This window comes from Penicillium manginii, assembly GCF_028828005.1.
Source record: "Penicillium manginii strain IBT 31320 chromosome Unknown utg000002l:1.0-5564898.0:1.0-5567710.0, whole genome shotgun sequence".
Taxonomy (NCBI): domain Eukaryota; kingdom Fungi; phylum Ascomycota; class Eurotiomycetes; order Eurotiales; family Aspergillaceae; genus Penicillium; species Penicillium manginii.
Genome location: NW_026643103.1, coordinates 2,268,185 through 2,292,850, shown reverse-complemented (window position 1 = coordinate 2,292,850; position 24,666 = coordinate 2,268,185). Strand labels below are relative to the sequence as shown.

General features: G+C 51.2%; 14 protein-coding genes across 14 annotated transcripts; 8 read left to right on the top strand and 6 right to left on the bottom strand.

Annotated features, from left to right (window-relative positions):
* Positions 1-62: 62 nt before the first annotated feature.
* Positions 63-884, top strand: N7533_002121 (enoyl-CoA hydratase/isomerase family protein; the record flags this gene model as incomplete). Its single annotated transcript, XM_057098771.1, has 1 exon — positions 63-884. One exon carries the CDS (start codon positions 63-65, stop codon positions 882-884), a length of 822 nt encoding a protein of 273 aa, XP_056963907.1.
* Positions 885-1,105: 221 nt separating this feature from the next.
* On the bottom strand, positions 1,106-2,117 carry N7533_002120 (PIG-F family protein; the record flags this gene model as incomplete). Its single annotated transcript, XM_057098770.1, has 3 exons — positions 1,106-1,262; positions 1,330-1,628; positions 1,704-2,117. The coding sequence occupies 3 exons, from the start codon at positions 2,115-2,117 to the stop codon at positions 1,106-1,108; spliced, it is 870 nt and encodes a 289-aa protein (XP_056963906.1).
* Positions 2,118-3,142: 1,025 nt separating this feature from the next.
* Positions 3,143-6,034, bottom strand: N7533_002119 (uncharacterized protein; the record flags this gene model as incomplete). Its single annotated transcript, XM_057098769.1, has 3 exons — positions 3,143-3,940; positions 3,993-5,374; positions 5,881-6,034. 3 exons carry the CDS (start codon positions 6,032-6,034, stop codon positions 3,143-3,145), a joined length of 2,334 nt encoding a protein of 777 aa, XP_056963905.1.
* A 1,094-nt stretch (positions 6,035-7,128) lies between these two features.
* Positions 7,129-7,645, top strand: tim9 (protein transporter TIM9; the record flags this gene model as incomplete). The annotated part of the gene is made up of 3 exons (XM_057098768.1): positions 7,129-7,136; positions 7,227-7,296; positions 7,463-7,645. The coding sequence occupies 3 exons, from the start codon at positions 7,129-7,131 to the stop codon at positions 7,643-7,645; spliced, it is 261 nt and encodes an 86-aa protein (XP_056963904.1).
* Positions 7,646-8,557: 912 nt separating this feature from the next.
* N7533_002117 (bifunctional alcohol dehydrogenase/S-(hydroxymethyl)glutathione dehydrogenase) lies at positions 8,558-10,106 on the top strand (the record flags this gene model as incomplete). The annotated part of the gene is made up of 6 exons (XM_057098767.1): positions 8,558-8,578; positions 8,651-8,665; positions 8,796-8,910; positions 9,000-9,135; positions 9,198-9,835; positions 9,892-10,106. The coding sequence occupies 6 exons, from the start codon at positions 8,558-8,560 to the stop codon at positions 10,104-10,106; spliced, it is 1,140 nt and encodes a 379-aa protein (XP_056963903.1).
* Positions 10,107-10,843: 737 nt separating this feature from the next.
* N7533_002116 (putative 1-aminocyclopropane-1-carboxylate deaminase) lies at positions 10,844-11,932 on the top strand (the record flags this gene model as incomplete). The annotated part of the gene is made up of 1 exon (XM_057098766.1): positions 10,844-11,932. The coding sequence occupies one exon, from the start codon at positions 10,844-10,846 to the stop codon at positions 11,930-11,932; it is 1,089 nt and encodes a 362-aa protein (XP_056963902.1).
* A 196-nt stretch (positions 11,933-12,128) lies between these two features.
* N7533_002115 (inositol-3-phosphate synthase INO1) lies at positions 12,129-13,798 on the bottom strand (the record flags this gene model as incomplete). Its single annotated transcript, XM_057098765.1, has 2 exons — positions 12,129-13,029; positions 13,101-13,798. The coding sequence occupies 2 exons, from the start codon at positions 13,796-13,798 to the stop codon at positions 12,129-12,131; spliced, it is 1,599 nt and encodes a 532-aa protein (XP_056963901.1).
* A 524-nt stretch (positions 13,799-14,322) lies between these two features.
* N7533_002114 (uncharacterized protein) lies at positions 14,323-14,520 on the bottom strand (the record flags this gene model as incomplete). Its single annotated transcript, XM_057098764.1, has 1 exon — positions 14,323-14,520. One exon carries the CDS (start codon positions 14,518-14,520, stop codon positions 14,323-14,325), a length of 198 nt encoding a protein of 65 aa, XP_056963900.1.
* Positions 14,521-14,801: 281 nt separating this feature from the next.
* On the top strand, positions 14,802-15,349 carry N7533_002113 (uncharacterized protein; the record flags this gene model as incomplete). The annotated part of the gene is made up of 2 exons (XM_057098763.1): positions 14,802-14,948; positions 15,185-15,349. The coding sequence occupies 2 exons, from the start codon at positions 14,802-14,804 to the stop codon at positions 15,347-15,349; spliced, it is 312 nt and encodes a 103-aa protein (XP_056963899.1).
* A 93-nt stretch (positions 15,350-15,442) lies between these two features.
* N7533_002112 (sugar porter family MFS transporter) lies at positions 15,443-17,266 on the bottom strand (the record flags this gene model as incomplete). Its single annotated transcript, XM_057098762.1, has 5 exons — positions 15,443-15,582; positions 15,647-16,136; positions 16,214-16,729; positions 16,776-16,945; positions 17,005-17,266. 5 exons carry the CDS (start codon positions 17,264-17,266, stop codon positions 15,443-15,445), a joined length of 1,578 nt encoding a protein of 525 aa, XP_056963898.1.
* Positions 17,267-17,803: 537 nt separating this feature from the next.
* On the top strand, positions 17,804-18,960 carry N7533_002111 (phytanoyl-CoA dioxygenase family protein; the record flags this gene model as incomplete). Its single annotated transcript, XM_057098761.1, has 4 exons — positions 17,804-18,440; positions 18,491-18,705; positions 18,770-18,862; positions 18,922-18,960. 4 exons carry the CDS (start codon positions 17,804-17,806, stop codon positions 18,958-18,960), a joined length of 984 nt encoding a protein of 327 aa, XP_056963897.1.
* Positions 18,961-19,565: 605 nt separating this feature from the next.
* On the top strand, positions 19,566-21,159 carry N7533_002110 (sugar transporter; the record flags this gene model as incomplete). The annotated part of the gene is made up of 2 exons (XM_057098760.1): positions 19,566-20,454; positions 20,516-21,159. 2 exons carry the CDS (start codon positions 19,566-19,568, stop codon positions 21,157-21,159), a joined length of 1,533 nt encoding a protein of 510 aa, XP_056963896.1.
* A 450-nt stretch (positions 21,160-21,609) lies between these two features.
* Positions 21,610-22,671, top strand: N7533_002109 (zinc-binding alcohol dehydrogenase family protein; the record flags this gene model as incomplete). Its single annotated transcript, XM_057098759.1, has 1 exon — positions 21,610-22,671. The coding sequence occupies one exon, from the start codon at positions 21,610-21,612 to the stop codon at positions 22,669-22,671; it is 1,062 nt and encodes a 353-aa protein (XP_056963895.1).
* A 447-nt stretch (positions 22,672-23,118) lies between these two features.
* Positions 23,119-24,280, bottom strand: N7533_002108 (glycosyltransferase family 32 protein; the record flags this gene model as incomplete). Its single annotated transcript, XM_057098758.1, has 3 exons — positions 23,119-23,739; positions 23,796-23,951; positions 24,002-24,280. 3 exons carry the CDS (start codon positions 24,278-24,280, stop codon positions 23,119-23,121), a joined length of 1,056 nt encoding a protein of 351 aa, XP_056963894.1.
* Positions 24,281-24,666: the final 386 nt, after the last annotated feature.

Here is a 24,666-nt window from a genome sequence, read left to right as displayed (position 1 = left end):
CTACCTTACGACTACGATTATACTAACTTCATATCCACATCTACCAGCTCAACATCAACAAAATGACAGAGAATTCAATCATCGTCAATAAAGCCTCGCATTCTGGTATCTCGATTATTCAGATTAATCGTCCTCATCGAAAGAATGCAGTAGACTCCGCAACAGCCAGGGAGCTCTATGACGCTATTCTCGCCTTCGAAGCCGACGCATCACAGAAAGTCTGCGTTCTGACTGGCACAGGAAGCACATTTTGCGCTGGGGCTGATCTCCACCAAGTCGCGCAAAAGAAGGATAATGATGCGCCTGGCGAGAATCTCCAGCCCGTAAATGGGCGCAACTTAGGTCCCATGGGCCCATCAAGATTGACGATCCAAAAGCCAGTGATCGGCGCAGTCGCCGGATATGCAGTTGCAGGCGGGCTGGAGCTAAGTTTGCTAGCAGATATCCGGGTCGTGGAAGAAGACGCTATTTTTGGGGTATTCTGTCGCCGTTGGGGCGTGCCATTAATCGACGGGGGAACGGTACGTTTACAAGCCATCGTTGGACTTGCTCGCGCTCTTGATATGATTCTTACCGGCCGGCCGGTTGAAGCTAAAGAGGCTCTGGTGATGGGGTTGGCTAGTCGCGTTGTGCCTAAGGGAGAATCGTTGCAGCATGCCTTGGACATCGCTAAGCAGCTCATCGCATTTCCTGAACTCTGTCTTAATACCGATCGTCGTTCATGCTACTACAGCGCGTATGAGGCATCTTCCTTAGAAGATGCACTTTCGTACGAATTCCAGAACGGCAGCAAAGTCATTTCGAAAGAAGCCATTGCTGGCGCGGCTAAGTTCAGCGGAGGGGTGGGCAGACACGGCAGCTTCAAGGAGTCTGGGAAATTGTGATTCCTGAATTCATAAGAGGGACAGACAAGGACTGGAAAGAAAATTGCTAGTATACATTAACTGTGGTATCGGGTCTCGATGGAGGCATTTGGCTACTATCTATCATGGCTGAGGCCATTGGAATTGATAACCTGCGAAGCTTCCGAGATTATTTCTTTTATAATCTTCACGGATTCCTGTTGATCCAAATCTGATGTCATTCGATGTGTACACTCGGAGACTCAGTTGGTCTTCTTCTCATCCTCTTCGATTGCCTCCGGTGCAAATTGAACTCGCTTGCCATATAGGAACGGGGTCCGCGAAATCAACGACCCAGCTGCGTAACCGATGTATGCACCGGCAAGGATGGTAATAGGGAAAGCTTGCCAGGGACGATCCCTGAGGAAAATGTCAGCCAAATAATTCCATAGTTTTGGAATATCTCTCATGGATCAATCAAACACACCAGTCCAGAGGGATCGGGATGGCGCCGAACCAAGCACCAAGTCCGGTACCCAGGGCGCCACCCCAAACTGCATCCGCAGGTCGGGCGATTCCCCAGACCTCCTTCCACACCAAGCCGTCAACACCGTGAGCGTAAACTAGCCCAGAGGCAGAAAGGAATGCCATGTGGGCAGCGCAGAGCACGGTCTCCGCGTTGTGTGTTGTCAGGGGAGCGCCGAACAAGACCAGGAGAGCGGCCAGGACGGGAGTCGCGATGAAGGTTGTGAGAGTGACGGACAGGAGCGCGGGCTGGATCAATAACTGTGAGCACACAACACAAATACACAACGCATATCACCTGCTTCGCAATGCTGCGGAGGGAACATTTGGACATACCATCAATCTGGCCCAAAGACCAGCCCAGACATTCTTCCCAGAAGCTTGCTTCCGGCGATGACCCGATTTTCCAGGACGAGGAGCTGTAGGGGAGCGAGGAGAAGCCTTCTTCTTCTCTTCGTTATCGCCGGAGCTAGTGGTTTCGAGGGAGCCAGCTGGTGGGACACAGAGGACCACGTAGAAGAGTTGCAACAGTGCCAGCCATGGCAGATTGTTCAATAATTCCCGAGTAGGGTTGGCGACCACTGCTTCGAAGCGCGAGGCTGCCAATGCTAAGAGGAGGGTGGGATGCACGAGGGAGTAGATTCGAGCCAGCTGCGAAGGCAGGATATTGATGGGAGGCGCAGAGGGTTTCTCGAAGGGGGGTTGAGACATAGTGGCGTTCACGGCCGGGGACGAGGTAGTTGAAGCCATGATGCGCGCATTGAAGCTCACCAGGCACAGGTACACACAGTCTCGCAGCTGTTTTGAACCTGAAAGGACTCCGGTTGGCTCGGAAGTGAAGAAGTGATGCGAGGTGAAGAAGGGAATCGCCCGATCGGGTTTGGCGTATTGCGGTTCTTGGCGGTCAGAGCTACGAAGTAAAGTATGAGGACTTCAAGTTGTATAAATTAGTTTGAAATGAGGTACCCAGCTGTGACATCCTAGTATTACTAGTAGTTCTTATTTGGTGGTCGTCAGTTACTGTTTATTGGATTGGGCTTTTGGAGCTGTCGTCAAAGTTGAAGCCTGAGCTGTAGTATAATATTATCCCTTCGCAGTTGGATACTGGCGTGGATCGTACACTGCAGTAGTAGCTTGAATTTACAAGGTATGATACATTCGTTACTGTGGAAATAAAAGATCCCTTGCAAGCAATCAATGAGAAAACAAAGTTTAAGCGCCGTTCTTTCAACAGATCCCCATTTTAAGAGGAATCGCAGCAACGCACCCTAAACAGACCCAGCTAGGTAACAAGGGGGAAAACAAAAGACAGACCGGCTGCAATCACATAGGGACGTACAATCATACCACATATCAGCGTGACCAAGAAATATGAAGGAGTATATGGGCTCCAAGGATGCGACACAGGGAAGCGAAGGGGAGGAGAGGGGATAGGGATAAGAGGGGCAAAGTGGGCAAGGGGGAGCGAAATCCCGCGAAGAGAAGAACATAGATCCCGAGTGCCCAAAAAATGCAAGCGCAAGGGCGAGAGCATGAGGTGAAGAGAAGGCGAGAAACAGCAAAGTTGTTGGCGATGTGAAGATCACCCGCTAACAATTTCAACATTCAACCCATGGTCAACAAGGCAGCCGCCACCTTTCAGAGAAACGGAATGCGTGTAGAAGCAAATATAAGAACCATTGGCTCTGGATATTCGACAATGATGGCTCTAACGAGGAGAAGAGAGGGGAAGAGAAAGATAGGAAATGAAAAAAATACCATCCGGCTTCGGGGACTCAAACTGTCGGTTCTTTCTGTACCTCAGCCTGGCCTTCTGCCTTTGGCACGCTGGACCCATCTGTGGGTGTCTCGGTCGATAACGATTGGGAATTAGAAGAAAGTGGTTCTTTGTGTTCAGATGATGGCACTGCAGTCGCAGCTTCTGGACTGTGTGGCTCCTCTGGGATCGGCGGAGGCAGTCCCGCTCCAGGCAGTGGGGAGACCGGCGAGCGGACAGGTTCTTCCTTGGCATGCTCAGTGGGAATTTCGACGGAGGGCTTGCTGGCCGCATCGCTGGCAGGAGGAGACAGCGGTTGGCTCGGCGATGGTTCAATGTCTTGGGTTGGGCTCTTGGCCCGCTCACGATCGTCCTTCACGACCTGCGCAACTTTAGCCTTGAATTTGCCAAACAGACTTTTCCTCTCAGGCTCAGTGCCAGATGTACCGCTACTCGAGATGCCAGCATCCAAGCTAAGCGGTTGGCTGGAAGGATCATTGCTCGGTTGATGCCCACTGCCGAAAGATGTGGTACTATGTTCAGCAGCCGGGTTGGTGGCTGCCAAAGGTGGAGATGCAAGCCCAAGGCCAACTTGCTCACTACTGCGCTTAGCAGAGCGGTGGAATCGCCAGCTACGCCTGTGATCTCGACGCTCGGAATGAGACCCGTCATCGTTTTGTTCAAGGTCCGACGCGTCAGTGAATGACGAGCGGGAGTTCATGGATGGGGTACGTGATTGATGTGGTCGCAACGTTCCCTCCGTAGCATGCTGGATGGAGCCCTCTACGAGTGCTGGATTGGACTCTGAAGGATGAGCCTCCCTGTTCAAAGTCGCGGTGTTGGGGGGGTTTGGGAGTTGTGTCACCAACGGCAAGATCCATGGATGGCGGCTCACGTTTTGTATCCAAGGCGATCTCCGCGATATTGAGGTCCGATGGGGTGCCGTGGAGTGAATTGGACGAGCTCTGAGCACTAAGGCTGGCACTTCCGGGTATCCGCCTCTTCTGTAGACGTTTAGGCTGACGCGGCTCCCTCTGATCTCCGTCCGGAGGAGGGGATTTACTGAAGATGTTGGAGAGTTTGCGCTCGCGTGTTGGCGTCACAGCCTGAAAGGGCGGCGAAGCGGGAGTTTGCGAAATTTCTTGCAACTGAGAAGGATTGGTGATGCTCAGGCGTTCGGCCGTGGCGATGGGGACTGGGCCGTGAGTTGAGGTGTGGACAAGTGTCGTTCCCTTTGATGAGGTAGTAGTTAGACCAGGATTGCGTTGTTCAGTGGTGGGTTCTGGTTTCGGTTCCTCCTTGGGCTCGGCCTTTTGCTCCATCTCCTCCTGCAGCGATGGAGCTCGACTGGCCGAGCGAGAACTCTGGTGGGAGACAGAGAGCCCAGATGGGGTGGAGGTGTTGTTCTCATTTGCTCGCGTGAAACGCGCCGATGTCAAAACTGGCCCCATTTTGGACGGAAGGGTATTGCTTCGGTGAACACCGCCCCCAGATGTGGGAGTGCCTGGGCTAGGAGCCGTATTGGAAGTGCGTGAATTGCGGGAAGAGACAGATACATTGCGGCGCAGCGTGTCCAATTTGCGGTTGCTCTCGTTGCTGTTGCTGGCGTTGGATGCCGATCGGCGGATATTTGAACCCGTCGTTGTGGGCCGGGGCTGAATGCCAGCTTCGACTTCCTTGACCTGCTGTTCATCCGCCCCCGTTCCACTCATACCAACCAGGAAGTGATCTTGATTTTCAATGAGGAAAATCAAAACGTCCTGACTCAGTTTGTATTCTTCTGGTGACATGTCATGCTGCGGATGCGACAGCATGCCAGGTTGGAAAATCGCGGAAAGGTTGGCGGAGGTCATTCGGTTCTGGTCTGACTTGGAGGCAAACACAGCAAGAAGGTCCAAGATGTAGAGAAGCAGTTGCTTGTTCAGGGGCGGGAGTGCGATGATCAGTTGTTGATAGGTCTCCACGGCTTTTGCGTGATCGAACTTCTCGGCCTCCGCGGGTTCGACTCCTGCTTGAACCTGCCTCTGGTAAATGCGCAAGGGCTCACGGAAACGTTCGTAAAATTCGAGTGGGACGATGGGTTCCGGCAACTGATTCAAGTATCGACGGAGGACGTTGGCGGCGTCGTGTACCGTGTATCCGGACCAATCCAAGCCCTTTCCATAACGTTCTGGGGAGTCGAATACTTCTTGGAGGTCTTTGATACGTTTCGCGGAACCATTGAGTCGGAAGATACCTTCCACATCCGTAGCTATAGGACAGTCAGCGCATGTTTTGGGAGCGGCGACGGCGATGATGCTGTGTTATGCTAACCTTTTTCTTTGAGAAACACGCCACACTTGGCCACGACTATCGGCACATATCCATAAATGAAGCTCTCGCCATGTTCGTTGGAAAGGGAGATGGCCACATTGGCATATTTGATGCTGACATTGAGTGGGATGCCGAATATACCGCGCGGGGTTTCTGCGCCAAGGAGATTAGTATTCCATATGCAGGAAGAAAGGCTGATAGATAGAGAAAGAGCGTGAATGTCCAATTATCCGAATCAATGGTGATCTCAACCTTCTCATCGGGAATGTCTGGCCGCGGGGTAGGTCCCGCTGGTACCGCGCACCAAGTGATTTTGTGGATGGTTCAGGGGAAATGTTGGCAATCGCCGAAATCCAGTAAGAAAGAAGACAGAGGCACAAGGGTCGGGAGGGACAGGCGACTAGGCGCAATGTGTTGGGAGAATTCTGGCGACATGAGACATACCTTTCAGTTCTTCTTTCCTGGTATTCCTTTTAAACTGTCTCCACCACGAGGCGAGGTCTCGTCGAGAGGGTGGAGAGTTGGAAGCGACGGGGTTGGGGGAGGTCGGTGGGAGTTGCACCGGCTCGATGCCCGGTTGCGATTTACCAGTCACCATGGTGTTCCCAGAGTCGGAGCAACGACGAGTGGTATGATGTGGCTGGGTTGAGAGGGGGCTCGAAGTTGAGGGGGGATGGAATCGCGGGTCGATGGGCACCACCTGCGTCACCGCCCTCGTGTGGGAAATTCTGGGGAGAGGAGGCTGGGCCCCAAAGCACGGGATGCCAGGAACAGGACAAAAAAGTTGATTTCAGGGCCACAAGCAGATGAACAGGTCGCTGAAAGGGAGACTTTAGGGGACAGTAGGGGTAGAGAGAGGGAGTAGTGGAAGGGGAAGGAGAAAGGGGAAGAGAAGGGATGCGACAAGGCCGAGAAAGAGGAAGAGGTCCGGGATTGGGCAGAAGGCGAATGGATGAGTCGCAAGGGTGGCGATGGTAGCTGAGGTTGAGGGTGACTGGTTGAGGCTGATAGGAGGAGAGAGAAGAGAGGAAAGGAGAAGAAAAAGGTGCCAGGGGAAATTAGAGGAGGGCAGAGCTATGAATAGATGGCTGACCCAAGGTTGAAGTTCCTGGGGGCATCGCTGGATTCGGCAGGGCGAGTACAGTACTGTGTAGTATACGTCGTTATACCAGTACTCTACTATACTTTGAATATCTTTGAGAGTAGGGAGAGAAGTGAATCTACATTGTATACCTAGGTACTATGTTACTATACAGTCTAGCATAGAATAAGTTCCATATACTTGGTTACTCCGTAGTGATGTATAGCTAGGACTCAGGGTCTGGACCCTCAGGTACCAACCCACATTAAATACGGAGTATATACGGCGTATACGAGTATACACATACCTATTCAATATTCTCAGTACCTGGATCTGCCGAGAGTCTCTGAATATTCTATTCCATATTTTCTACAGCCATCATGATCCACTTAATTCATTTAATCACCTTTTAACTTACTTTTCTTCATCCCATCTCTAATTCCCCACCCGTAACCATGAGTCACATGATTACCATGTGACCTATTCCGGATAAACGTAGTTGCGCGGGCCGCAGAACCAGCTTCGGAGCTCCGCGCCTGCGTCTCTTCACTCATCATCTAAGGATTCTCCCATCTTCACGTTTTCTTCCTTCATCCTCATCATCACACATAATGGACGGGTATGTGCAACTATCGGTTCTGCTCCGTGGTCAATTCCAATACCAATTGTCTTGATTTCCCCCGGACCCGACGCTAATGACACGCTGCAGCCTCAACCAAACCGAGCAACGCGAGTTCGCCTCCCGCATGGAGCGCAAGCAGATGAAGGAGTTCATGACCGTACGTCCTATCCTCCCCGAGCCGCCCGTTGATGGAATTTTTGATATCCCGTCGAGGTGCAATGGTACCGTGAATGCCAACGCACCCTGCGTCGGGATCAATAAAACTCCAATCATCAACTCCCCGATCATACACCCCCTTCGTTTCCATATCTAACATACCACAGATGTACTCTAAGATGGTCCAGCGCTGCTTCGACGACTGTGTCAACGATTTCACCACCAAGTCCCTCATCAACCGCGAAGAGCAATGTGTCCTGCGCTGCGTCGACAAACAACTCAAGGGATCCGCCCGCTTGAACGAGCGCTTCCAGGAACAGAATGCCGCTATGATGCAGCAGGGCCGCTAAAGAAGATAGCTGCATACCCGTCATCGGCATACCGAGACGGGGTGTGAGCACTGGGGGAGATGACAGTGCGCCGGAGGGCAGATCTGCTCTGGGGCCGGAAGCGTTCCGGGTGCCTTCCGGGCAATCCCAACTCCGGAGTCCCGGGTCAAACAAGTCCAAGCTTATCTAGCTGCCTCCACTTCGCATGAAGAGAGGAAGTCACATTTCATGCGTGCGTGATGGGGGAGAGATTACGTGGACACCTGGTCTCCTTTTATGTACCATAGTGATTCGGACGGGGAGGGGAGATGCGTTCCATCGGTACCTTTCCCGGTCCTAATAAAATACAAAAGATATAAAATAGAGCCGTGGCCTTGCCAGTGTACTAAATATCCTTGAATATGATGAATGCTATCATCCTATCATAGGGTCCTATCATACTATCGTAGGTCAGCCTAAACTATCAGAGGTAATGATTGGACATCGGACTAATACGGCCCACTGCAAAGATCGAGAAGACTAGTAGTACTATCGAACCGGCAATTCTGGCGGAAAGCTTTACCTTTTTAGGAGCCCGCAGGTGTCTGATTGCGGGGAGACCTAGATGATTCCAAGGTTGCAAACAGCTAACAACCTCCCCGACTTCGCTGAGCAACCCGCGGGTCCTATTCCGTTGGAGACCGGCCAACCCGGCCGCCCCTCATCTTCTTTCCGTCTCCTCATTCAACTTCCTTCATCGCTGCCCCCCCCCACCCCACTCCCCTCACTCCTCCAAGAGGCTCGGCTCCACTAGGAAGTTTTCCATTCAAAAACCTCTTGGTTCCCTCATTTTCTCCCGTCATCTGCAAATCTTGTGAGTCTACCATCTTTGCTCTCCCCCTTCCACCCCACCCAACCCCATCCTGACCACCTCACCCAGATTGTCAGAACACAATGGCTAGCACAGTAGGAAAGGTATGTTTTGTCTCTCAGAAATCGAAAGCTTCTTCCTCTCGCGCGATTATATACTAACTTTCAATGTTGTAGACAATCACTTGCAAGGTAAGCTCCAGAAGATCCGAAACACACCCCGCTACGCGGATGACGTCGGGTACCCCGCGTCGGGCCAAACACCCACCTCAAAAGTCTTGCCTGCCATTGTCTCTCGAATGGTTGATTAACAAACATACAGGCCGCCGTCGCCTGGGCTGCGACTGAGCCCCTCTCCATTGAGGATATCGAGGTTGCTCCTCCCCGCGCCCACGAGGTGCGCATCCAGGTTCACCACACTGGTGTCTGCCACACCGGTAAGCTCCGAGTCCCAGCCAGCAATCGAGATGGAGAAAGAAACGAAAGCAAGAAAATGCCAAAAAGCAAAGTCTGACCTCCCAATTAGATGCCTACACTCTGTCTGGCAAGGACCCCGAGGGTGCTTTCCCCATCGTCCTCGGACACGAGGGTGCTGGTATCGTCGAGTCCGTCGGCGAGGGCGTGACCACCGTCAAGCCTGGCGACTATGTCGTTGCTCTCTAGTATGTTCCCTTCGCCATTGATTCATGTCAGCAAGTTCTTCCATACTGACCACATCCTCTAGCACCCCCGAGTGTGGTGAGTGCAAGTTCTGCAAGTCTGGCAAGACCAACCTGTGCGGCAAGATCCGTGCTACTCAGGGTAAGGGTGTCATGCCCGATGGCACCTCTCGCTTCAAGGCCCGCGGTAAGGACCTGCTGCACTTCATGGGTACCTCCACCTTCTCCCAGTACACCGTCGTCGCCGATATCTCCGTCGTTGCCGTCACTCCCAAGATCTCCACCGACCGCTCATGCCTGCTGGGTTGCGGTATCACCACCGGTTACGGTGCTGCCGTCGTGACCGCCAAGGTTGAGGAAGGCTCCAATGTCGCCGTCTTCGGTGCCGGCTGTGTCGGTCTGTCCGTCATGCAGGGTGCTGTCAAGAACAAGGCTGGCAAGATCATTGCTGTCGATGTCAACGACGGCAAGGAGGTCTGGGCTCGCAAGTTCGGCGCCACCCACTTCGTCAACCCCACCAAGCTGTCCGGAAAGACCATCCAGGAGCACTTGATTGAGATGACCGACGGCGGTTGCGACTACACTTTCGACTGCACTGGTAACGTTGGTGTCATGCGTGCTGCCCTCGAGGCCTGCCACAAGGGCTGGGGTGAGAGCATTGTCATCGGTGTTGCTGCCGCTGGCCAGGAGATCTCCACTCGCCGTAAGTTTACTCGAAATCACGATATTCCTGTTTGTGCCATTACTAACTGTCTTCAGCCTTCCAATTGGTTACTGGTCGTGTGTGGAAGGGATGTGCTTTCGGTGGTATCAAGGGTCGCAGCCAGCTGCCCGGTCTTGTCGACGATTACCTCAACGGCGAGCTGAAGGTGGACGAGTTCATCACTCACCGCGAGCCTCTGGACAACATTAACACTGCCTTTGAGCAAATGAAGCAGGGTGACTGCGTCCGCTGCGTCGTTGATATGAAATAAATTGTTTGATGGCCGTTTGATGCCTGACCTTGATGATTATCCCCCAAAAGGCTCGATGTGAATAATATGAATCTCTTTTGTGATGTCCACCATTTTCCATTCAGTGTAGTACAATTCAGCGCAGACGCAGACGCAGATTTCGTAGATTGTATATTATTCAAGTTTGAACTGAATTCGAAGATTGCGGGTCCAAGGCATCTTTGTAGGTTGAGAAGGTTCTTCCAAGGTCCTCACCCCGCAGAACCTTGTGGGTGTTTAGTAGTATTGAGTAGATCTACGACTACGACTCGGAGCTGGGAGTATACTTTGAAATGAATTCTATTAATCCTAAAAATCAAGGAATTATATCCAAGAGCAGTTCACGCTATCTGTCTGTGCCTGAAGAGACCCACTATACAAGCCACAAGATAGCACGTTATCTCGTCCATCATACGATAGCCCATCCCATGGGATACCCCAATACAGCGACACTATCTCGACGACTCCACCGTCTCCGCAGCAAGACCGACTTCGGGGCCATTTCGGAGCATGCAGTATGTACTCCAAAGATAGCCCGACAGCTAACCGGATGAGGATATCATTAAGGCGTACGGTTTCTCTCTCCTACCAAAGTGACGATACAACCCCTCCTTCTTCAACCTTAAGACCGTGGGTATAAAGAGGGCAGAGATGAACGACAGATGGACCAAACATAGAACTTGAAGACTACCAATTGAACCCCCAACTCCAACTTCATCATGGCCAACACAAACCTAAACAAAGACCTCCCCCTCCCAGCCCCCTTCTCCTCAATCCCACGCACCCCCCTCCTCCTCGGCCCCTCGCCGATTCACCTCCTCCCCCGCATAACCGCCGATCTCGCCTCAACATCCCCCCACCCAAAAGTAAACATCTACGCCAAGCGCGACGACCTCAACTCCGCCTACGCCTACGGCGGCAACAAGACCCGCAAACTGGAGTACCTACTCGCCGACGCCCTCGCGCAAAACTGCAACACCCTCGTTTCCATCGGCGGCGTGCAGTCCAACCACACCCGCCAAGTTGCAGCCGTCGCAGCACGATCGGGTCTCAAGGCCAGACTTGTCCAGGAGCACTGGGTCGACTGGGTAGATCGGGGCTATGACTCCGTGGGCAATATCCAGCTATCGCGACTGATGGGCGCAGATGTGCGTCTCGACCCGTCGGGCTTTGGCATCGAGCATAAGAATACCGCCGCGGCTGTGGTGGAGGAGTGCAAGGTTAATGGCGAGCGACCTTACTACATCCCCGCCGGTGCGTCGGACCACCCGCTCGGCGGTCTTGGATTTGCGCGGTGGGCGTTCGAGGTCCGGCAGCAGGAGCTGGAGATGGGAGTTTTCTTCGATACTGTTCTTGTGTGTGCGGTTACGGGGTCGACTTTTGCGGGCATGATTGCTGGGTTTAAGTTGCTTGAGCGTTTGTATCCTGGTGATGCGAAGCGGAGGGTTATTGGAATTGATGCTTCGGCGACGGTGGAGGCGACGCGGGTTCAGGTGTTGAGGATTGCGCGGAATACAGCTGTTAAGATTGGGCTGAAGGAGGAGGATATTGCGGATGAGGATGTTATTCTTGATGATAGGTATCATGCTGGTATTTATGGGGTGCCGGATCAGCAGACTTGGGATGCTATTGAGTATGCGGCGAGGATGGAGGCTTTTATTACGGATCCGGTTTATGAGGGGAAGAGTTTTGCTGGAATGGTTGATATGATTAAGAAGGGTGAGATCAAGGGAGGGAATATTTTGTATGCGCATCTCGGTGGGCAGCTGGCTTTAAATGCGTATTCGGAGTTGGGGGCTACCAAATAGACCATTGCTACTGCTACGATTGTTACGGAGGTATTATGAAGATAGCTTACTACGTTAGAATGCTTCCCTTGTTTAGGATATTGATATCGAACGCGTTGATTAATGAGTGACAACTAGTTGGTAGTTCGGGATAAGAATAACCGAAAGTAGCTTAACGGAGCCAGGTAGACACTATCATCATTGATGCATGGTGTTCTCACAGCAGCTTGTGCTCGAGAGTCATCTCCGACTCGGGCTGGAGACCAACGCAAGCACGGAAGATGTTAATCAGAGCGGAACGCTGCTTACCCAGAGCGTTGACGACGGGGGTACCCGGGGGAGTCAGAGGGGCCTTGAGCATGTAGCTGAGCACGCTCAGCACGCTGTGGAAGCCCTTGTACTCGGCACCCTCGGTGTCCTCCTTCCAGCTGACACGAGTCATCATCTCAGCGAGAACAACCAGATCAATGATCAAGGGAGAGGCCAGCAGAGAGTCCTCGCAGATGTTGAACAGACTGATGGTCTGGTGACCACCCATGAAGATCTCGGCGTAGTACTCATCCAGAGCGCGCTTGTTGTCACCAACGGCGGGCATGTACTTGATAACAACGGTGTGGTCGGGGTGCTCGTCCTTCTCGTAAAGGATGCTGTTGGCGGCAACCATGTCGTCAACGACGTTCGACTTGGAGATCTCCTTGGAGCGGAACTGCTTCTGCGAGCTCAGGTTCTTGCCGTCGTTGTTGCCTAGGTGGTTGTAACTGGCGATGGAGGTGACCTTGATACCAGCGTTGATCAGGAAGTCAACCAGGGCCGACTTCATCTTGGTCTGGCCGGACTTGAAGTCATCACCGCCGATGAAGGCCTTGCGCTGCTCAGCCAGCTGGAGAGCACCAGGAACAAAGGTGTTTTGAGGAGATCCGTTGATGAAAGGAACATTGTCCAGGATGGAAGCCACGGCGAAGACGGTGGAGGGAGACACCTCTTCATGACCGTTCTTGATCGAGTTGATCAGGTTCTCAGCGGTATCGTTGACGCCAGGAATGACGTCGGCGTACCGCTCAGTGTTGGCAGTCCACATGACAATCACCTTGTCCAGACCGTTCTCAGCCTTGAAATCACTTTATGAAGAGTTAGTTTTCATTATCCATATGCTTGTGTTTCTGATAATTGAGAATTGGCTTTTTCTTACCGGATATCCTTCTGGATCTTCTCGACGTGTTCCCAGCAGGCCTTGGTACCCTCAAGAACATTGTCGGCACGACCTTCCTGGTTGGCCGCAATGAAATCAGGGTAGTAGATACTGGGCAGGGGCTTCATCTCAGCCATCTCCTTGCGAACCAGAGACTTGAGAGTGGGCTCAAGAACCTGGGCACGGTCCATGGAGGCGGCCAGGTCCATTCCGCTGATATCCCAACCACCAATGGCCAGGTCGTTGGGGTGAGCCATGGGAAGCAGGTCACGGAAGGGGATGTTGATCTCCTCAGCGGTCTTGGCATCTGTGCCCAACTTGACAGTGGAGCTCATGACAATGGAACCGTAGTAGTTGGCCTTTTGCTGACCCTCCCGGGTGTCCCAGGTGAGGTTGCGGCGGTTGGCGAGGATACCGGCAGTGACAGTGGAACCATTGTTTCCACCCCAGCCGACGAGCATCATACCAACCTTGCCAACCTTGCGGTCGACCTTGAAGTGGTAGTTGGAAGCCTTGGGGGTGGCAATCAACTTGTTGTCCGCAGTGCGGGTGACTTCAGTAGTTTGATAGGCATAGCGACTCTTGATCTCGTCGGCGGTATACTCCACATTGGGAGACTGGACGGTGAAGAGAGGCGAGGATTCTTGGCGAACCGACCCGTTTAGGGCGTTGGCGTCCGAGCTAGCGTGAGGAGCCATAGCGGAGGCGAGTAATTGAAAATGTAGCTAGTAGCTGGACGTTTACAGAATGTGTAATGCGTTATCCGGCGCTCCTCCACGGCTGGAAGTGCGTCGGCCGTTAAACGGGTGGTGCCGCCTGGAAAAGGAAGAGGTTAGCCATATGGCCGCGAAGAAGATCAGAAGCAGGACAAGGGAACTCACGAGTTAAGATGTGTGGAGAAAATGTTGACGGTAGTAAGTGATCACGTCCCAAGAGAGTGATCGAACCTGCTGACAAGGCTTAATTACGAACCGAAGGAGGTGAGGTGAAGTACTAAACAATGTTGGTGAAGAAAGAGAAGGAGAGGAAGGTGTGATGGAGGGGAGTTACTTTAAATAAAAAGAAAGACACGTGAGCTCCGTCTGGCTCCGGAGGTTCCCAGTTGGATCTCCCGTCTTCTCCTTTCCTGCTCCCCCCTTTTCTTGATCATAATCCTTTACCTTTTGGGCTATAGGGTTCGACTATCAATTCCATAGTTGACCCTCCGCCAATCACCTCTCCACTAGTGATCATAAATTGGATTATTTTCGAGGTCCTCGGGCGACGGACATCCGGTGCCTACCTCTGCATAGGAGATCCATTCGCCCATCGTTCCGGTGTGGATCATTTGAGTCGGGGCCAAACGACTGCCGACTGTGGTGCCTGTCCAAGTGGACCAATCATTGGTTTGGCTGTGCCAGAATTCCATTCCATTCCCCATGGAGTCGATGGATCCCCTCCGCTTCCGGTTGTGCCTGGCTCGCTCTACTACCCTAATCTCTCCGATCTCCCGGGGTTGACAACCTGACCATTGTTACTGAAATTACTATCTCTCATGTCCAATGGCGTAAAATAACCTTCGCTGACCCTCATACAGCCACATAAGGTAAAAAAATAAACCGACAAATCGGCTTTTATGATCCCCCAGGATTACAATGTCTGTGTGTGCCCCTCGGTGAACCGTGCCCGGTAGCGGGGCAATCGGCGGTCTGCACCCCTGACATGTGGACCGAGCACGCTCGCGAGCACGCACTACACAACTCACACCGCTATGCTCGCCAAATGGCCGGGGAAACGAGCACGAGTGATAATGGTGTCAAATCGAATATCGTAATCATGTTACATGATCTGCCTAGGGCTGAATTTTGTGTTGGTAGGGCGGACCCTCAAGGGAAGAGAAAATGAAAGAGGGAAAAAAAGATGATTGTCAATTTTCAATTTTTGCAAGGTTTAAAAAATTCGCAAGCTACAGCTGATTCCGCGAGCCGATGGACTAATTAGTCCAACTAATCATTTCTTGGCTGTTTTGTTGTTCGGGTCAGCCCACGGCATCTCAAGCCCCCACCGGTACTAGGTGTGTACTTGATTTCATATCCCCCATACAGGGTCTTACAGTCCCCATGGATGCCTCGTTCTTGATCTACTGTTTCATCCAGCTCCACGACATCAAGATCGCCCTGCAGCTTCACCCCGCTGCCCCACCCCCTACAGATCTACGCTCCACCACTAACTGCAGGCGAAGTCGCAATCGCAGCATGCGCAAACAGTGAGCGATTTCAAGTTTTGTGTGGTATAAAATATGGTGAAATAGATATCGTGGACACTTGATTGCGATATAGTAGACTCATAATTCTCCATGCTCTTCACAGATTATTTGATCCAGATGCATGTGTATCCTCTATACGCTCCTCAGTCGGTAATTTGACACCACTACGCTCTGCCAGTCGACTTTCAATGCCGAAAAGGCGGGACATTTCCTCCAGGGTTCGTCCCCGGGTTTCCACTGTAGTAATCACACGTCAGCCTCTCCTTCATCATCGACATTGTCATAGTGAGACCACACGAACCTAGACAGTATCGAACAAAGAAGAACGCAACCACGCAAATCCCGGTGTAGATGATATACAACCCCCAGCCAATTGCGTCAGCAATTGGAGGACTCGCTTGAGCAACGATATAGCAGGCTGCCCACAGGGACGCCGTCGTGAGAGCATTACCCTTGGCTCGCGTCGAAACGGGGAAAATCTCAGCCGCATAGGTCCATGACCCAACACCCCAACTGATATTGAAGAAGACGTAGAAAAGATAGGGGAATATGATGATCGTGTAGTTAGCACTATCACCCGGGTTGTGTTCGGCGTGCCATTGTAGCACAGTGATCCCAATCATAGCTCCCATCATACCTACAGTGCCGATTTGAAGCCAGGTCTTTCGACCCAACCGATCGAAGTAGAAGATCGGTACCCAGGAAAAGACAAAAAGAACGACCCCGACGCCGCCAGTAGCAAGATTGGCCGTGTGTGGGTTTGTAATACCGCCACGCTCGAAGAGAGATGGCTTAATTGGCATTAGCTATGATTCCGATCCGATCCTTGACGGGGAGAGAATCTTGGCTGACTATCCGGGTAGCTTACCGTGTAGTAAAGAATTGAATTCGTGCCGGTGATCTGCTGGAGGAATTGTACACCCATTCCCAGAAGAGTTACGCGTAGCACCGGCATCTTAAACATGTCTCCCCACGAGGCCTCACTTACTGTATGCTCAAACTCAATAGAGCCCATGATCTCCTGCATCTCTATTTCTGCAGCTTCAGACCCATGCAAACAGATGAGAACTTCCCGAGCACACTCGTGGCGATCCTGGCTGGCCAGCCAACGTGGACTGGGAGGCACCCAGTACCAGCAGCCAATGGCTAGGACCAGCGCAGGTAAAATCTGAATCGCGAGAGGGATGCGCCACCATTCATCCATCTCAAGAAAATTGAAACCGTAATTCAACCAGAAAGCAACCAGTTCGCCGAAGCAAAGGATCATCTGCTCGATGGCCACAATGCGACCTCGGATCGCTGGGGGTGACAGTTCAGCAACATAGAGAGGGACACCGCCAGCGCATGCTCCAACACCAAACCCTAATATCACACGGCCAATTGTCTTGTTTGTCAGCGAGTTTTCATATCCCGCATGGTTCAGAACATACTATTTGCGTGATCGTATATGAAGCCGCTTGGATGATGGCACCCACGATGAAAACCATGCAGGCAATCGACAGAGTACGTTCGCGACCAAGCGGGTCAGCCAAATATCCTAGCGACATTGCACCGATGAAACATCCAACATCATAGAGCGACACGACAGTCCCAGTGACCCCTGCTTTAAATCAGCACTGCCGAAAGACAGGAATCATTGTAGATGAATGATCAACCTACACGAGTTTGCCGGCTTCATTAGGTCAATCCATCTTTGATCTGCGACGATCACACCCATGACTCCCTGGTCATATCCAAAAAGGAAAGCGCCGAGCGAGACAAAGACCGTGACGGCATAGAGATAGTAGGTGCTTCCAGGACGTGGCTGTGACAGATCAATGTCCGGGGGTGGTCGAATGAGTTTGGTTTGCTTGAGAGAGAACATGGCGCCTGGAGGTTGGACAGAATCGTCCAAGAGCTGGTATCTGCCAGTAGGTGCCATGTTATATACCTTGTCGATGCAGCGACCGAGTCTAGCTCCGAGGCTATTCCGGCTCGTGTGGGGGATATTCCTGGGGAAATCCATCCCCGGATTCCAGCTCGGCATCACTCCGAGACTGAATATCAGAGAGGGGATGGGGAAGGGAAACTAGATGGCGGAAGGAATTGCCCGTCACACATCGAATCTGGGGTGACTCTCACCCTTGCGGAAGATCCTTGCCTTGAAGTGGTTGGAAAAGGGAAGAAGTGCCCGCAAGCGCGTCGGCCCGTCCGTGCCTCGTTGCTCTGCGGGGGAATCTCTCTCGGTCTAAACTCAGCGGGTTAATTGCACGACAATTCAGTCCGCGCATGAGTGACCTGGTGACATTTCATTGATTTTAATTGTCCGATTTTCCACTATTCCAAACCCCATGATTTCATGATTGATCGAACCAAGAGAGCGGGGTCACTATTGGACATCATCTCTAGTACAACGCAGCAAGTATAAATTGTACTCGGAATCACAACTTGATCAATTAGCCTCTTACCTGACTGAACTATGCAGATACCGCTCGAATGCCAACCAGGATTGCTGGCCGTCAACGATGGCGCTCTGCAGCCCGAGAATGTTCAATTCCTCCATCCGTCGCGACCGGATGAACCTCTTGACGAGTTACGCCAACGCTATGAGAAAGATGGCTATCTCTTCCTCAAGGGCGTGCTTCCACGGGAAGATGTCCTGAAGGCCCGAGATGGATATTTTACCATGATGCAACCGACGGGGGTTCTGGAAGAGGCGACCCAGCCAGTCGAAGGCATCTTCAACTCTCTCAAATTACCCGAGGACTTCCCAGGCATCGGCGCTGGAGCGGCCAGTAAAAACGGTCGTCCCGGAGGCGAAAAAGCTGCCCAATTCGTCGACCTAGCTATCAATGCCCACTACCGAGATTGGTATGCAGAGGACTTTTGTCGTCACCCGGCTTTAATCAGCTTTATTGCTCGATTCACCGGCTGGGACTCGAATACGCTGGGTTTGCGGCGGTCGCTGCTGCGAAACAACATTCCTGGAACCAAACCTATTGGAGTCCACTACGATCAGATATTCTTACGCCATGGCGAGCCGACAAGTGTGACTGCGTGGGTGCCGATCGGGGATATCAAATTGACTGGCGGCGGCCTCATCTATCTACAAAACAGTTTGTGACTCCCGTGTCAGTCACAATCAGTACCAGCTGACAATTTCCAGGTGAGCCACTTGGTCAAAAAATTGAAGACGATTTCACCAGCAGGGCAAAGGCCTCCGGTCTCACAGGCAAAGAAGCAAAGGATGCATTTAATACAAATATGATGGCCACGGGTCTGCTGTCCGAACACCCCCTCGCCTTTGCACAGGAACACCAACGAGCCTGGTTAGTGGCTGATTATGAGGCCGGTGATATCGTTCTGCATAAGCCACATACTGTATGATCGCCCTGGCCCCCTTGACACGTCCCGGAATCCGGTATGCTAATGATCTCGCGTTCAGATCCATGCTTCTACCATCAACAATGATCTCGATCGAGTGATTCGACTGGCTACTGACTTGAGGTTTGTTGACTCGTCGAAGCCGTTTGACACTGTACGTGACCCCTCTCTTTCATTCGAGTGCATTAAAAACCAACTAATGTCGGTGAGTAGCGCTGGAACAAGTTCTACGAGGTCGGCGACGGTGTATAATGCGAATGCAACGTCGTTGGGATGTTTCAGATCGAATAATTTAGATCCGATTCTGCACTGCCACCCCATACCCCGGTAGGCATCAGCTCATACTTCATGATTTCATTCCAAAATATAATCTTGCGCACTGGAGACTTGGTCCGGGCACTATGTCGATTCAATTTTACCCATTGCAAAAAGCAAAAAGGGCGGGGTTGGGCATATCGAACAGCCCATCGAGACAACCCCTTGCTCCCATGGCTGGACGGGCGCTAAATGCAAGATTGTTTACTATTGAGCTATTTCCCATAGGTTTTCAAATCTCGAATCTATTTCCAATTCATTACATTCACTGCTTTGACAAAATTTTCCTCTATTATTACCTGACACTAGTGTTGAACGCGAAACTAGAGCTCGCGTATGGATCTGCGGGCTGAAGAACGGGTATGACGGAATGGAATGTGGGAGCCACAGACGAGAAAGACAGGTCTGTCCTACAAAAGAGAATATCACAGTTGTTCTCAAGCAAAATAATTATTCGTTTCAAAATTGGTTCGAAAACTGATGGCCGGTTGAGCAGTCTATACAATCCATAATCAGCATCTTCCCGTCGATTATCGCATAAGATGGCACCATTCTTGGGTCTTCGAGGCAATCGCCTAAACTTCGCTGGGCTTTTCGGCGTGATGATGCCATCCTTCATCGCTTTAGGCTATAACCAGGCTCTCCTGGGTGGAATCTTGACATTGGATGCATTTGAGAAACAGTTCCCAGAGATCAGTGTGGTCGATGCCGCACCTCAAGAAAAGGGCCGCACTTCAGCCATTCAAGGCACCGTGGTCGCTCTTTACGCAGTGGGAGGTCTTTTTGGTGCTCTCAGCTGCATTGGTTTAGGAGACGTCTTTGGTCGTCGCCGAGTTATTATGGCTTCCGCCGTGGTCCAGCTGATCGGGGCGGTCTTGTTGACAGGCTCATTTGCCTTCGAACAACTCATCGTTTCTCGAATAATTCTTGGTCTCGGGACAGGTGGTCTAATGGCCACAACACCTGTCTGGCTTTCAGAGATCTCTTCGTCTGAAAGGCGTGGTGCGAATGTGTCTACCTCTGGGCTTTCCGCCGGCCTGGGAGCAACCATTGCTCTCTTGGTGGATTTCGGATTGTCGTTTGCGCCTGGCAGTGTAGGCTGGCGTTTCCCTGCCGCAATTCCAGTGCTCATTTCGCTTATAATTCTCGGCTTCATCTACTTCCTCCCAGAATCACCGCGATGGCTGATTCGCAAGAATCGCATCGACGAGGCCCGCGTGATCCTCACCGCATTGGATGAGATGAGCATTGGCAATGGGAAAATCGAAGGGGAAATTAAACAAGTCAAATCGTCCCTTGAGTTGGCTGGCGGAGGCTCATTTGGAAAGATCTTTCACATGGGCCCCCAGAGGGTGATCCACCGTGCAGCGTTGGCTGTTATGGTGACGATGTTCATGCAGCTCACCGGGTTCAACGCCATGACCTTTTACAGTGAGTCAGATAACCCCTTCTTTCCATGGTTAATTTTCTGATTTCTCCTTTTTCCATTTAGCAACTACTATCTTCGAAAGTTATCTGCATCTGGACTCGGTCAGGTCAAGGATCCTGGCAGCGATGTATCAGCTCACCAGCCTGATCACGGGCACGATCTGCGTCTTCACTATTGAAGGACTCGGTCGCCGTACCTTATTGCTTGGCAGTGCAGCAGGAAATTGTATCTGTATGGCATTGATTGCTGCACTTGGCTCTCAGCCAGAAAATCCAAAGGCGATGCACGGCGCGGTGGTCTTCGTTTTCCTATATCATATGATCTTCGTCGGTGGATTTGGCGGGGTATCATTCCTCTATGCAACTGAGATCGCCCCATTGCACCTGCGAGCCACAATCAACGCTTTGGCCGTTGGTACCTTTTGGGCATTTTGCGTTTTGATCGTGGAAGTCACTCCCATTGCCATTGGATTCATGCAGTGGCGTTTCTTCATCATATTTGCTGGGTTGAATGCCACGATTATGGTTGTGGTATATTTTCTCTTCCCCGAAACGAGTGGAAGGAGCTTGGAAGAAGTTGATCAGATATTTGTCAAGTCTTCTAGTATTTGGGACTCGGTGTGGGTGGCACAACGTTTGCCCCGATCGTTGGGAGAAGGCGAGATGGGAGAGATGAGCCCGGAGAATCATTCCAAGACGTCTGTTTGATTGAACAGGGGTCTTTGGGGTGAGGGGTTAGAAATATGAATCCTTTCCAAAATTACTGAATACCTAGGTAGCATCTCAATAAGTAAAGAATCTATGGAAAAACAAAACGAAAAGAAATGCTGGGAGATGAGGGTCCCCGAGAAAATCTACGCTCCACATTTAGCTGAGGAAAGCTCCCCAACCAAGAAATGTATATGAAATAGAGATCTTGACTGTTTAGGAGTGGGGTAAAAGAAAGCTTGTCAGCCTCAGTATATTATTCCTTTATTTATACGATACCCTCACACGCAGCTTGATCAATATCAATCAGGAGAGCGATTATAAATCATTATAAATCATAGAAAGGAGCTGTGGGGTATTTCGAGGTCCCCACTCAGTGTGTGACGCCATGAAGAAATCCTTCTCCAATTCTGTATTTCTCAACTTCAACCACCACAAACAAAAATAAATATGAGCATCCCTGCGTCATTCAAAGCTGCCGTGGTCCCTGAACCATTTGCGCAGCACCGTATTGAGGACCGGTCGCTCCAAGCCCTTCAACCAAGCTATGTGGCGATCAAGATCACCGCCACCGCCATCAACCCTGTCGACTGGAAGATCCGCGACTACAATGCCTTCATAAAGGAGTATCCAGCCGTTCTCGGCTCCGATGCCGCCGGTGAAGTCGTCGCCATAGGATCCGATGTTACCAGTCTCAAGGTCGGCGAGCGTGTTTTCTTCCAAGGAATCATCGGCAACTACGACGCCTCAACCTTCCAGCAGTACTGCTCCATGCCCGCAGAGCTGGTTTCAAAGACCCCTTCCAACATAACCGACGACCAAGCAGCTGGAATTAGTCTCGCGACTGTGGCAGTTGTAACTGCCCTGTACGACCAGACGGGCCACGGCATCACCCCACCATGGGCGCCCAACGGCAACAATGCTGGAAAGGATCAAGCTATTGCCATCATTGGCGGTTCTTCCAGCGTGGGACAGTATGCTATCCAGCTTGCACGTCTATCTGGATTCACGCGGATCATTACCAATGCCAGTGTGGCGCACCATGAGTTCCTAAAAAGTCTCGGCGCGCACATTGTCCTAGATCGCAAGGCGGCGACCGCGGATGAGTTCAAAGCTGCGAGTGGAACACTTCCGCTGCGATATGTGTTCGATACCATCTCTGGTCCGGAAACACAGGCTTTGGGTGTTCAAATCGTTGAGGCGAGCGGGGTTGGAGAAAATGTGGTTGTGGTGCAGAGCGCCAACGAGGAAGCAAAGAAGTTGGGTGAGTCTAAGACGCCTCAAGTCAATATCAAGATGGTTCTGGGCTTGGGTAGTAACCCAGCTCTGCGACATTTGAGCGAGCCAATGACTCGCTATCTTGGTGGTGAGGATGGATGTATTGCTAAGGGATTGTTTGTCCCTAACCGGGTGCGAGTCGTTGATGGTGGCATCGAGGCTGTGGAGGCAGCTTTGAAATTGAATAAGGATGGTGTATCTGGTGAGAAGGTTATCTTCCGCCCAAATGCTTGAATAGACAAAGAAAAATGAAATTGAGAATTCCGAACTAGCCAATCTTGCAGCCCTACACAGAATATGAGTCTTGTTCTTTCTTTTTCAATCTAGACCTCCCAGTAGCTACTACCTAGGTAGTAGCTACTGAAACGGCAAAGGAAACTTGTAAGGATAGTCATTATCTCAAATATTGGACCTGCATCCTGTTGATCTCGGTCTCAAACGCTATCGTACATTATCAAGATCTCGCATCAAGGTGTACTAGCGCTCACGAACTTCCAAGGTTGAAAAAGCCATATTCTAACTCAAATTAGGTGGACATAGTTTATGTTCTTGGAACAATCTATCAATACAGATAAAAGAGAAGGAAATCGAAAATATATCAGTCTCCATAGCGACCGAGTTCCCACGAGCAATCGGTGGCCTGGCTTTCTTCGAAGCTGACTTTCCCCTGTAGCGTAGGAATCACGCGACGCGCATGTCGCAGAATCGAGGGTGATATACTGGAAAGGCAGATTCCTGAATGGACCCTGGTATAATGGTATCGATCATCATACTGATCCCCCCCGGAAAGTAACTCGACGGTAGGTCCAAAAGAGGCATAAGCCGACGGCGAAGGCAAGGAGGAAACCGCAGAAAGTGAGAAGCACCCAGTGTTGGCCCATCTGTTTCGCACTGTAAGCTGTAATTCAAATCAAACGGACAGTAGTCTCGCAATATATTTACCCAAAATATTAACTGCGCGTCTTTTCCATGCCAACTGTTTCCTGTGTAGTGGGTGAAGAAACTCCAAGGGTGATTCTTGTACTCATCCTGCATGAGAACACGGATACGGTTCATCTCGGACGGGGTGTCCTGTATATACTCTTTCCAGATAACTGATAGGAAAAGCGGCCCAGTCGAATACATGACGGTGATATATGGAAGAGGCCATTTGCGATCGTACTGCTGAAGTGATTCGATTACGCGTAGGAAGAAGGGGTGTTGGGGTACGGAGCCCATTGCATCGTTGGAGATCCCAGTTGGTACAGTGCGGCGTAGCCACGCCGGGAAAGCTAATAGGGGATCTAAATGACGATTGCAGCCCTGTGTGAGTTAGATCATCTGCATAAAAACTTATGATGTCTGCCGGGTAACTATACGTCGTCCAAATCAATGTAGATTCCGCCATAGTTGGCCAAAATGAAATAGCGAATCGAGTCTGCGCGTTGGATAGGATATGCATAGCTGTCAAAGGTTTTGAGAAACCAGGGGTATTTGGCAGCGATAAAGTCACGCGATTTTTCATCCGTCCACAACTATCACGATCATTAGCACCAATTCCGGTCTGGTCAAGTGGGAGTCGAACAATATACTCGTAGTCTGGGTGCAGGTCAATGCAGCTCTTCTGAGCTGCAAGCCAGACTTCAGGAATATTCTCGTCTTTGTAGGTCTGGTGAATAATTTTAGGGATCATTTGAGGGCGTTGGTCGGTCAGACTGGTGTTCAGAGAAGGCAACTCGGCACCGTGAATCGCATCAGCGGCAGCATCTTCGACAAGTAACGATAAAAGTGTCCAGACGCTGCGGACTAGGATACCGATAATAAGAAGGCTGAAAAGGAGAAAGACCAAAAAACTGCGTCGCATGATGATGATTGAAGGTGGTCGAATCGGGAGATGATTGCAACTCTCCAATTGAACGAAAAGCCCGAGGCCGATAAATCCTCCCAGCGGGTTGGTATCCCGCGTTTTTTCAGTCTAAGGATCTTGATATTACCTTCGAGGCGATTGGTCGTCTTCAGCTTGAGGATAGTGGGTCCAAAAAGCGACAAGTATACCCATTTATAACCCAACCTTGACGTCGAGAGGAAGAAAAAGAGAAATGAAAATGGAAGAAGAATGAATCTAGAAGGGGGAAAAGTATTGCATGTTAATAATCAAAACAGATTGAAAGAGCAGATCTTTTAACAGAAATTTGCTTACTGGATGTTCCGTGAACTTTCGCGGCATATCGCGCCGCATTTTCGCTGGAT